Source organism: Chiroxiphia lanceolata, chromosome 3 (genome assembly GCF_009829145.1).
Source record: "Chiroxiphia lanceolata isolate bChiLan1 chromosome 3, bChiLan1.pri, whole genome shotgun sequence".
In the NCBI taxonomy this organism is placed as follows: Eukaryota; Metazoa; Chordata; class Aves; order Passeriformes; family Pipridae; genus Chiroxiphia; species Chiroxiphia lanceolata.
Window position 1 is genome coordinate 96,794,720 of NC_045639.1, and position 13,605 is coordinate 96,808,324.

A 13,605-nucleotide genomic window follows, 5' to 3' on the forward strand; every position below is an offset into this window, starting at 1 on the left:
GAGGAAAAGATGCTGCCATTGTGCTCAGGAATATGCAAAGCTCAGGGCTTCTTCAGAGCTCAAGCTGTAACAGGCTTCAAACATGTGAGATGGCTTTTTAAATGACAGAAGTAACTGATCAGGAGAACACATAGATGGTAACATAGGAAAAAAAAAACTTAGCATGGACTGATGCAAAGCCTGTATCCTTTCTGCTAAGAATGTGAGTTACTGGAAAGCTACATTAAGAGTATGTATTGCTTGAGAGTGTGATGGCCACAGAAAAAATACTGATTGGATTGTTTTCAGAGGCATATAAATACATCAATAATCTCTGTTTTAAACTGTAATTTGAGCAGCAGTCTGGCTCCTAGTAAAGTCAGGAGAGTTATGAAGAATTTAAGTAAATGTAGCACCATTTGATATTTAGTATACCTCAAGCTACCAAAAGAATCCCACTGATGTCAAATGAGCTGGAACAGGCCCAAGTATTTTCAGCATTCCCAGAAGGAAACAAGGGGTTAGTCTTAAAAGTATGAAATCAGATATGTAGAAGGAGTGATCCCAAACATATCAAATACAATCTTCGGCTGCGAAATCTTAGGCAGCTTGTTCAGGTTCACATTTGTAACAATCCGATGGCTGACACAAAACCAATTAGAATAAGAGACTGATGTTTTGAATTTTTGGCTTAACTGGGGCCTTAACTTTGACATCAAATATGACAGAAGGAAACTGGGAAAATTAAAATACAATATGCACTAAAGGGAATACAAGGCTGAGAGCGAGTAATAGCCTGAGACAGATTTTAAAGGTAATGGGTAGATCTAGTTTCTACAAAAAATTACCACCACAGAATGTGTAGGACAAATCAAACCTAGTATTTTAACAGACATCACCTCTGCTTAAAAATAGTTCATTTTGGCCCAAATTTCTGCAGTTGCTAAAATATTACAGAATGGCACCTATTTAAGTGCCTTGATGCTTTAGTAATCAAAAATGTCTCCCAAGCAGCTAGAACTATCAATCTGTGACAATACTTTTCCATCCAGGTGCTTTATTTATTTCCCTCAATAGCATTATCTAAATTTATTGTGAAGCATAAACTCACACGTAGTTGGCATGAAAATTAGAGTCTAAAATTATTTAAAACCCTCAGAGAAAAGGATTTGACTAGCATTTGCCTTTGGAAAATAAACTTAAGTGTCTGAAAGTATAAAAGGACTGCAAATATTGTGAAAATACAGTGTTCAGAAACTCAGAATTCTAATAATGTTTGATGTGAGACCACATATCGGATTTGACAAAATAACAATTTTCATTTAGAAGAATACTGTGAAAATTTAGGCTGCCAAAGCCAGTTAACTAGCCTTTTTTTTTTTCCCTCCACAACTAACTATGTGGAATAGTGGTTAGCATTGCTCAAATGTTTAGAGGGAGGCCACAGGAAGGTTAGGTTTAATTGCCCTGGACCGTCTCAAACATAGTCCTCGAGCATTCAGCAAGTCAGACACTAATAGGCCACACATAGCACAGGAATAGCACAAGACTGGACAAGGATACATAGGTGGAAAAGGAGAAGAGTGGAGAAGAAAGTCTTTGCTTCAAAATGTCTAAAACCATAAAATTATTTTTACTATGATTATAATTTTTGTGAATGGAATTAATTGTATTCAAGCAGTTCTTGGATACACTCCATATACTTAAAATGCCCTTCAGGCTCATATGAGGACGATGTCCTCAGGTTTGACAAGCAAGCAGCTCCTTGTTCTTCAGCTGGACAGCTCTTCCATGTACGGTTAGCTCCTCTAGGCACTGCCCAGCTTGCTTTCTCTGCCTGTAACGGAGACTCCAGTATAAAACAACTTCTCAAGCTGAAGGCTAGAAATATGCATAAGCATGTTAGAAGTATTTGCCTCTTCCAGGAAGTTAAATGGAATGTGACCTTTGCCAGGTAAAAGGGCTCAAGAACTGTTGAAGAGAACTGCAAAGTGTTGAAGAGAACTGCTACGTAAAAGCTTTATAAAGGCAGACGCAAAGGCTCATCTTAGCAATGCAGATGGCAGAATTCCTCTGCAGTCTACAATTATCACAATTTTTAGTTTTACTGTTAAAAAAAGATTTAGGTTAAGAATTACAGGATGGATCGCAGATATAGAAGAAGATGTGGATATCAATCTAGTGTAAGGATTAGCATGCATTAGTTATACACTCCTCACATTTAAGGAACTATTTGCACTTCATTTTAAATGAAATTAACTAAAAATCTTTTCCAAAGAATGAAACTTTTTATTTATTTTTCTTACATTAGTTATGGCATGGGAAAAGCCCAAAAGGTTTTCTTTGCAGTATTTCTAATTCAATTAAGAGCAAAAACCAATTAAAATCTCAAATGGTTTCCCATGAACTTTTAGACTGAAGTGTTGGATAAATTTAGATTCCCAATAAAACCTAATTTAATTTCAAAATGTTCTGGCCAAGTTTTTTTAGAAATAGATGCTTATAGGTAGGATGCTATGTCTATATTTTTAGGCAACACAGAAGAAGGATCTAAATTTCAAAAGTTCTGTGCATCTAAGAATCCTAAAATAAATCAACTGAAATAAACTGAAATAAATCAGCTGAAGTTCAGTTTCCTGCACATCAGACAATTTTTTAAAAGATGTATTGCAAACACGAACAACTCTTTTTGTCTTCCTTATGAACCTATAGGCATAGGCTATATATAGAACTGATAGAAATGTACAAAATATGGATTTAAGTCTCTAAATTTTGATTCAATTTGTAAAAATCTTGTTTAAACATTTGTACAGACATAATTAGAGTTACTGTAGAAATTTATTGAGCTTTCAAGGGAAAAATGCAGTCATTTTTCAGGCAGATGCCAGCACTAAATCAAGAATTTCTGTCTGCCATCCTACTCCCAATTTATTGAGGCCAACAGAACAGAACATCACTGAGGAAGACATTCAGTCAGATTTGGCTTATCCTTATCCAAACAGATCCAAAATAACAACTCAGTGTGTGTGTGTGTGTACACAAATACAGGAAAAGTGAAATTAAACAGTTAATCAAGAAAGACCGGCCTGAGGAGTTTTTGTGAAAGGTTCAATAAACAGGAATGTTTGCCCTGATATGCGAAGGGAGAGTGAGATTACATGTGTACTTGTTGCTGAAGACATGGAGACATCAGGGAACTTCACACCTACATCTAACGGAAATATTTTTTGGTCAGCAATGGTCTGCAAGGAAAAAAAAGAATGGAGGTAAAAATTTTGCAGTTACAGCTATTAGCAATGTAACTTTTAAAATTATGAGTTAAATTACTAGTAAATTAACAGTTGGTGTTTTTTTTTAAAGATATCATAAAGAATAGAATCTGAACACTGTCTAATTATGGTTTTGGCCATGTATTTAGAGTATTGCAAACAAACATAAAGGGAAAAAAATATGTAAACTGCCAAACACACATTAGGAATCACAGAATCACAGAATGGGCCACGTTGAAAGGGACCACAGTGGGTGGTGTCTGATTAGCTGTGCTTCAACAATAAAAACAGTTGTTTTACGTGCTGAAGGTAACTGCTTATAAAAGCAAGATGATGAATTGAACCTGCTCAACACCAGAAGTACTTCACCTGTAACCTCTGTACCTTTTATTAACTATCCTCTTGAGGGAATCCCATGGCTCCATAACTAATTTTTTCTTTTCTAGAACAGATTCCTACTGATTTGGTGCTACAGACATCTATTCTCCTAGCCCCCACTAAAAGCTGGATGTCAGATACCTCATAAATGGTCGACAAACACATTAAATACTTTGTGCCACAGGCACCATCTTCTTCAATATCTTCTCTTTCTTCTGGATCTGAGTCAGGTATCCAGTAGCAAAGGAACACATACATGGATTTTCTTTGATGGAAAACCTCTCTTACCAGAACATGTCTCATGGATGACTCTGTATCTCTAGGTTTTTGTTCCTAGACCTACTGCAGAGAACCTGCAATACCACTACCTGTTCTTTACAGATCTCTTAGTTTACCCAAACATGCAGGCTGCCTTTTACTGTAAAGTGTTTTTGCTGTAAAAACACCTTTGGAATTAAGCCTAAGCCCACTGAGCTGATCCAGCCTGTGTCAATGACATTTGGAATCTGGCAGTAGATTTCTCTAGTGCTCCAAGAAGGTTTGTTTTTGACAACCAATGGCTTTTCTTGCATTAGGCTCATTTGCTGAATCTTCTCTCTCCTATATGATATCTAAACAAAGTAAGACGTATTCCAGTTATGAGATAGGCTTCCCATTTAATATTTTCCCCCTCAAAATGCAGCTTGGATTTAGTAATTAGTCAGTGATATCCTGCAGAGTCTACAGACTATCATGAATACTTAAACAATCCACATATTTCCCCAAACTCAGCTAAGGCAATTCAAGAAACTGAATTTATATAAAAAAAAAAAAAGATTTTTCCATGCAAGTTCATAAATTCTGAGAGTTTCATGGAAGAAGACACTTGAGATGAGTAAAGAAGCTTTAACAACTCTACACAAAGGCAAGTATTGGCTGAAAAAGTAGTCAGCATTCTGGAAATGACTAATGAAGTATTACGGCACAATTCTGCTAGTGGATGCTTCAGCTTACACTGCACAGCTAAAGAGCAGCAACATGGTATCATAAATGCAGGAGTCATTCTTTGTGAATATGTGACATATCCAGCTTCTGAACATTATAAATCCTGTTCACTGAGTCTTGATAGTGGATTATTTAGTGTTTTCTGGATTAAGAAGCAATAGATGCAGTCTGTCAAAGATAGGTAAATGCAGAACCCGCTTTCTCACCTCAAACTGGCAGATGCTACAACAGTCCTTCTAAAGGCATATATTAACACTTCCAGTGCAGCTACATAAAGGTTATATAACACATCCCTGCTGGTTGGAAAGTATTTTCTAAAAAAATACCTGCAAGCAGCATGGATTTGTTTGATGATTGTATCTATGTGAAGACAGATCACACACACACATCTGTCTGGTCTATGAGGAAAAGTCTAGGAAGGATTTTCATTGAGAGGTAGTAAACACGTTTGACTATGGTTTCAGTCTCTTCCGTCTCATTTTAAGTTTGTTTATCAAACATGTGTGGGCCCAGTCTGAAAGAAATCCAGAAATTTTTGTCAATGAGTAGAATGGAATGATTTCCTAATGATGCTAAATCTTCATCTACACTAGGCTTAGCCTTGCCATTCAGATGAGATAACTTGAGGTTAAACATTATCTGATAGATTAGTGGATCATAACAACAGATCAACTGTAACTTGCTTGCTGGAAATATCATACATACTAATTTTCTGGTACTTACAGCACTGCTAGAAGAAACAAGGATTTAACAAAATACATTTTCAAGTGGGGAAAAGCTGAAACTGAAGGAGCATAATTATCATTTTGTCCTTAACTCCAAATAAGAGGCAAATTCAGCATATTCAGCATTGAGAAGGAAACTAAACTGGTTCTCAAAAACTCCAAGTCTCATTCTCACCTCTGCTCTGATTTGTCACATCAACTTTAAAGTTGTATCTGTAAAATGAAGTTGATTTAGAAATATATTCAAAATTAAGCTGAAATATGAGAATGATAGTGCTATACATTACTATTACATACATCCTACAGAAATACCTTCCCTTTCTTACTTATATATCCCTTACTTATTTATACTTTACCTTATAAATTTACTCTGTTTACTCTGCAGTTTACTCAATGTTGCTCTTTCCTTAAAGATTAAACATTATAAAAGTCTTAAATGAGAAGAAGCAGGCAGAATTCAAGCTTACTTATGTACCAGGCAGAAATTTCTCTATCTTGTCTTCCACCTGTGGAACAAGCTCCTACAGGAATCAAGGATAAGCCTATATATGTTCTGAGGGACTATTCATGCATTTTATTAAAAAAAACCTTTAAATTCTTCAAAGATGAGGGCAATATGAGACAAGCTGTCAGAGAAGCTGAACTGCTTAACTGTTAGAATTTAAAAAAAGGTCTTTGTATGCCTAACAATGACAAACATTAGAGACCAGACCTAAAATAGTTACTAAGAAAACCTGCAATATCTACAGTGATTTTTAAAACCAAGTATAAAGGCAATTTCATCTGCCATATCTGTGAAAAAATATCTGTATTTAGTAAAAGTAAGGAACTCCAACTCAGAGACGGTTTGAAGTAAATTTAGAGCACATTTATTAAAGAAAGAGACCATAAATTTTATTTTAATAAAAATCAGCATTTTTTCAGCATGTCTAGTTATAAGTTGTTTACAGTTTTTTCTCTCATGTAAAAAATAAATCCACACAGCAAGACTGAATTGAAACTAGACACAAATTGGATTACTTTTTATATGGCAACTCGCTCAAAAATAAAACTCTCATCAATTGATTATCACTTACTGTTTATTTAAGAAATAAGTTTAGGGGAAAGTTATGATCATTCAATGCATTCCATTTTTTTTTGTTAGAACAGTCTTGGTTGAGAATCTCATTTTAATAAAATCTGAAAAGTTAAAATATATTTTTGAGTATGAATATATTACTACCTCAACATTTTATGCTGTACAAATTTAGTTGTTACTTATGGCAACATAATTGGCTGGAAAGATGCCAGTTTGTCCTCCTATTGTTCCTTCCCACCAATCAAACTGGGAATTTGTTTTAGTTGTGACTGTAATTTTGTCTCCAGCTTTGAAAGTCAAGTCACCTGGCTGTTGTCCTTCAAATGAATAAAGTGCTGTCACTTCCACTGGATCACTCCAAGAGTTATCTGAAATGAAAGAAATTAAATAAGAAGAAAATTACTAAAAGGAAATGACTAGTGTCTGCACATACACTAAGTTCTTAAATACAGTATTCTTAAACAGTAATAGAAAGCAGTGACAAAGACACCAAAATAATCTGAGCATATAAACCACTAATGAAAAAACCCTTCCATTTTCACTATATTCTTAAGTAAGTGAAATTTGAATTCCAACCTATTGGCACCATCTATTTAATAAAGTAGTACTCTATACAAAATAAAGATCAGCCATTTTTTCTGTATGCCTCATACAGTCAGAGACAGTGAAAAGTGTGTTGAAGAAAGCATGAGTGCTTCCTGAACGATTGCTAATGGAACCCCTGCTCAGATTTTAGTTTTAGTATGTGTTGTGACAGTTTCTTCACAGAAAAGCAGAGAAATTGATTTTTTACTCGAAACTCAGCATACAGGATGGCAAAACACAAAATATCCACACCACTTTCCCTTCTCTTTCCATAGGGTTTGCAGTGCCTGGGATTTTCGTGTATCTTGCATGTTAAACAAAACACACAAAATGTGCCAGTGGAAAAAACTGATTATAGTTTGATGTATTGGAAGTGAGTTAGTTTGCATAGTGGTATTTTAGACCGCATATACAAGTGGCTTTTTTTCTGTTTACACCTGGTTTTACATATTTCCTTCAGTCCTTAGCTGGTGTTGGAATCATGCCATGAGTCTTCCGATCTAGTTTTAAAATCATCAAAATCTTGGATATCATTATCTAGCCTCGATTCCTGTTGAAAATTTTTAGCCAATGTCTCAATGTTTATTACTACTGAACTTTTAATCTAAGTGAATATCCTCAATTTACTAATACTTCTGTTTTCTCTCAATTTCTTTAACTGTCTGAACTATATGCGGTAGTTGCCTTTGTTTAACGTTGATTTAGAAAACAGTTAAATCTCTTGCATGAATGCATCTAGAAGTGAAAAACTGAAGGTGCAATGAAAGACTAGTTAAGAGGAAATAATGATGTTTACACAGTCAGGTGGAGAGATTTCAGGATGTACTTCTCATATGGACATGATGGCTGCACAAATGCTCAAGCATGCAAGATTAAAGGCTTTTAGCATTAGCTACACCTGCTTGCTGTCAAAACTGTTGCAAAATAGGAAACCCAAGCTCTTATTAATCTACACATTGCAAGCACAGAGTTAGAAAGGATGGTGAGAGAAGCATTGATACATTTTTTTTTGCAGTCTGTCTTCAACAACTGATACCCACAGATCTTTTCTTCTTGCTTTTATCATTTCAAAAGAAAGAGGAAAAATTCTTTCCCCCCAAGGCTCACAAACAAAAACAGCATCTAAAAGAAGACAGAGAAGAAAATTGGGCTACAAAGGTATGCATAAAGAGCAGAGGTTTTTTCCCCCAGCATCTGTCAATATATATGTTCATTCTACAGGTCAGTTCTTTCCTTTCAAGATCTGGATTTGATGCAATCATCAAGGACTAATACAAAATTATTTGGCCATGCGCTGGAAGATAGTTGGTTGCAGAGAAGTCAAATGCTGTCTTTCTTGATCACACAATCTCCCTCTCCTGATATCTGTATTCATGATCTAAAATCACACAACACTATTTCTTTTAATGTGAAAATGTTTATGAGGTCCATATCTTCACCAGTTACTCCTACCAAAAAAGGCAGCATTACAGCTTTTCTAAATAGCTCTTTTACTTTCACACTTGAAAGACTGACAGACTGAGTATTCAGCAATTACATGATATTCCTCCAAGAATTCAAGCATTTGACGCAGTTGGGATGATATGATGTGGTCCTATGCAATGTGTGGTTTGAACATAGATATTTTGATTGAGAAAATCATAGCAAAACCCACAGAAGTAAAAGACTGACTTTTTATTCCTAGTATTAAATAACAGTCAGAAAATACTGTGGCTTGGGACTCTCTAGGTGTTAAGGCATGGAAACAGTTATTACTCAGTTGCGTGTAAGAAGGAAGAGGGTGTGTTCTACCTCTCTGCCACATTTAGGCAGCACACGCGGATAAAAGTACATTTATATGTTACGACGAAGGCAACAAATTCCTATACTTTGAGTTCTTAACCATATGTGTTTCCATCACCTAAATGTTCAAATGAATCATCACTCAAAGAGAATTAGAGTTATTATGTATTTATAACTGCCCAAAATCCGTTAATAAACTTGGAAAACATAAATATTTGACAGAGCAAAAGAAGAAACGAAAGTGCTAAAAGTGATGTGAGAGCTTCTTTTCCTTACATTCAAAAAAAGAGCTGTCAAGACCACTATAATATGCTGGACGTAGCAATGGCAGCAACTAATAGTTACCTCCTCCATGGCTGAACTTGCATTAAGACTATAACTCCTTTTCCACAAACTCCCGAGTATTCTGAAATTAGCTTAGTAAAAGTAGGAAGAAAAATGAAGGGAAACTAGACACAACTTAAAGCATGAAAAGATGGAAAAAAAGAAGCATGTGTGAGATATTAAACTGTAGGAGAGCATTCAGTGCACCACAACTATTCCTCCAACTATTGTTTGCTCTGTCATATGAACAAGATTATTTTACGTGTTTCTCTTCTCACTTTTTGTCCCTGTACATGTGTATCTTTCAAAACATACAAAAACATCAAAGCACTGCAGCTGAATATGAACATTCAGTTCCGTGTCCTTGCCCCATTTGCTACCTGCTGTCATTTAAAAGTATTTTACAGCTTTATTCCTGTCAGATATTTCATAACCATTTCTACTTAATTTTCCCTAGCAGCTTTTCCTGTATTATAGTTTCATTTCATTTCATTTTATGTTATTTCTCACAAAGATTCTAATTTCTGTGCTTAAATTCTGTAGTTTTGTAGCATAAAGCAGATAGAATGCATATTTATCACCTCCAGATTGCAGCATCCCATGTCTCATATTTATACGGATCATCCAAACAAACAGGTATCTTAAATGAATGCACTGTTACAAAATCTACTATAGATTATGAGGGGGAGCTATTTCATGTTCTCATTTCCCAATTTCAGTTGCATATAAAAGCGTTTTAAATAAAATTGTTTTATTCAACGTGAAGATTGCTGAATGCATATACAGAAAACACATTTGCAGCTCACACAAGATGGTGCTACAGTCCTACATACAGCATATGATACTGAAATCATTGAGATTTATGAGTATGCACACTGCAATAAAAACAAACTACACTGTGGGAAATCCTTAATTATTGGTATTTGAATACACACATCACACTTCCAAAAACACGGTGGTCAAACCAGAAATATAGAAATTTTGGTTGAAGATCAATTAGTGCAGCAGCCAGCATATATATATATACTTTAGCATACATGGGTATGGCATATGCTCGACAACAACCTACTCTGATCACAATATCCTTTCATTTTTATTCATCTTTAGATAATGTAATGATTTGAAGTTTTTGCTAAGGATTACTTCTATGGATAAAAGACTTGGTGGGGCAGAAATTAGAGTGAATTTACAGCCTCTTGGGTGTGCTGTAGTACCAGCCTCAGGGTGAACGAAAGAGCGACAAAACTATCTTTAATTATGGTACATTTGCTGCAGAACAAAAGCATTTTTTAAAAAGTTACAGATACACTGTCTACATTTCTATGAATAAGTTCAAGAGTGCCAGAGTCTTTGACTGTAAGGCCAACTGGCATAGACTGGCCACACAGATGCTAGCAAGCACTCACCACCCAGAGAGGAGAGCCACAATCAAACTGCCTACTGGTTTCTATTCTGGAGTAACAACTAAATCACATATAAGAATTATTTAGAAAACTGCAAGGTGAGAATAATGCCAAGGAGTTTTCTAACAACACAACCACATAGGTAAATGAGTTATAGTGCTTGGGCCCATGCCTTCACACTGCTTAATTTACTAGGAGATATAGTAGCCACTACTTTCACATTCTAATGTGAACATATAAAATATTAGTAAAGCCATAGGCTGTTTCTAAAACTGGTTTTCAGAGAAGATTAGGAATTTTACATAATTTTGGCTTGATCTTTTTGTACTTTCAAACCCCAAATTTGTGTTGGAACACAGAATAGTGGAGTCCAGCTGTGGGTCCCAAATTTAATTTTACTAGCATAGATGTATATATTCCCTAGCCACCAAATGCTTGATGCTGAACAGCTTGCAGGATATACGCTGATTTTGGCCATGGACACAGCAGTAAAACTGAAATAAGTTTCATGTACTTGAGGTTAGTGGTGAGATTGCTAAACATCCACTTTGTAAAATTTGCTAATTGTCAGTAATTTGAGAACTAGCATGATTTTGTGGGTCATTCATGTGTGCACCTATGTCATGGTTTAATGCCAGCTGGCAACTAAGCGCCACACAGTTTATTCCCTGCCCCCTCAGTGGAATGCAGCAGAAAACTGGAAGGTTAAAACTAAGAAAACTCATGAACTTATGGGTTGAGATAAGAACAGTTAAATAATTGAAATAAAATAACAATAATTTAATAAAAAATTAATGAAAAGGAAAATAACAAAAAGAGAGAGAAATAAAATCCGAGAAAAACAAGTGATGCAAATGAACAGCAATTGCTCACCACCAACCAAATGATGCTAAGCCCATTCCCAGGCAGTGGCCCCCCAGGCAGCTTTCCCCTGAGCTTATATACTGAGCATGACACCGTATGGTGTGGAATACCCCTTCGGTAGTTGGGGTCAGCTATGTGTCCAACTGTGTCCCCTCCCAACTTCTTGTGCACCCCCAGCCCACTTGCTGATAAAACAGCATGAGAGGCTGAAAAGTCCTCAACTTAGGGTAACCCCTACTCTGCAACACCTAAAACATCAGTATATTACCAACATCATTCTCATCTTAAATCCAAAACACAACACTGCACCAGCTACTAAGAGGAAAATTACCCCAGACAAAACCAGGACAAACTATGATAGCAACTATAACTGAACTACCATAAACTATTACAGTTGATTTTGGGTTCATCTAAATCATATTAAGAAGCTTGCAAAAAACCAGCCCTGCAACTCAGTTGTCACCACCAATGGGCCATCTGATCAAGGGTACTGATCACTGACAGGGTGTCCCTGTTGCTGACTGTCCATATATTATGCATGTTCTGCTAAATACCTCCTTCAGTAAATGGACTGTGGGTCCAGTTTCTTTTGAAGTTGAAAGGTTATAACATTTCTTTTATTGGAACAAAACATATCATATGAAAATGTGTCTATGTAGATATACTGAATAGTGTCTCTATCTTACTCAAAATTTTTGTGCAACCTTTAGAATGCATGGGTATAGTAACTGCTATTTAAAACTCCATCTGAATGAGCAACACATTTTATATTCTGACTCCTACTTTCTTTGTGTTTTTTAAAGTAGACAGAAGTGACTGGAATTGCCACAAAATGTTTCAAGTCTGATGAGTCTCTAGCATCAGAACTGACAGAAGTTGTACAGTGCTGGCATAAAAGCTCCACCAAAAATTGTCAACTTACAGAAAAGCTCTAATAGAATTCTCATCATTTAAATGGAGACCTAGAAAACTAAGCAACTCCATGGACCCTGTTTGTGCAGAAGTAAGAGAAAAGCAACAAACAGACCAAATGATGGAAAACAACCAATGGATTAGGTAGATGCAAACACCTATGCTTTTGAAAACAAACATATCAAGTATCAGAAAACATATCAATGTATCAGAACATATCAAGTATATCAAAACATATCAAGTATCAGAAAGGTTTAGAATATTAGTACACTGCTCAGAGGCATTGAAAGGATCAGGTACTGCTCATAGGTTGAGGATGACAGATGTTACTAGCAGTGAACAGACAAATCTTAGTTTTTTTACCCATTATGGGACGCTGGGCTTTTGTTTGGAAAGGATTAGTATTGAGTTTATAATCACAGTTCAGGAAAGAATCCAAAGTAGGCTGAAGAACTAGGTTAATTACTGGGCCCATTGCAAATCTCTGAGTAAAAAATGATAGTCGGTGCCAGCGAAAATGAAGACTTCATAGGAAATTTTAATGGCCACCCTTGGAAAATGGTCTGGACAACACCACCTGTTAAGATATGCCTATGAGTGTAAATACTGTGTGTTTATACATATATTGGTTATACTAAAATGGCCAAAAGACGTTTGCCCTAAATTAGCACATTAAAAAGGAAGACTATTGTCAGGCCCCAACTACCAGTGATGCCCAGTGACAGAGGCAATGGGCACATACAGAAACAAGTAAGGTGCCATCTGAACATCATGTTTGCTGAGCTCTAACTAGTAGTTATAATGAAAGGACTTATTTAACTGCTGGTCTAGTAAGGAGGGTAAGTATGTGTTGTGATGATACAACTGGGCTGAGAGTAGAAATTCAAATATATAATAAAAAGCTCTAGCAGTTCCCTGAGAAAGCTAGAATGACTGTCCTTTTTTTGTAAAAACAGATCAGTTTAGCCTAGGACTGACAGAGCGACTGGGGTTACTGTTATGATTAAGGCAAGGATGAGAGTTTAATAAAATAAGGGTCTGAAGAGAAAGATTCATTGGTGGACAAGCAATACCAGAAATGAGATGAGGCATTAAATGGCAAGAGTAAGGATCTTACAGATACGTCTGCATTTGCTGTGTTCCTCAACAGATAGAGCTAGATTTGAAAACTAAAAGATAACACTGGATCCTTCCAGGAGAAGTGAAGGATAGAAAAGAGCAACAATTATCTTACTGCTCATTGAGAGGCATACAAGTTACTGCATTACAGTCAAAGCCAGCTTTAAGGGTGGAACTAGAATATGAGTACAGAATCCAGATAG

General features: G+C 35.9%; 1 protein-coding gene across 2 annotated transcripts in view; it reads right to left on the bottom strand.

Moving 5' to 3' along the window:
• Nucleotides 1–6,179: 6,179 nt before the first annotated feature.
• SH3YL1 (SH3 and SYLF domain containing 1) overlaps nucleotides 6,180–13,605 on the bottom strand; it is a 50,500-nt gene continuing 43,074 nt past the window's right edge. For both annotated transcript variants that reach the window (XM_032681291.1, XM_032681290.1), the window contains exon 10: nucleotides 6,180–6,781. In XM_032681291.1, coding sequence (XP_032537182.1) covers nucleotides 6,582–6,781 — 200 coding nt within the window. In that variant the 3' untranslated portion in view covers nucleotides 6,180–6,581. The remainder of the gene's footprint in view (nucleotides 6,782–13,605) is intronic.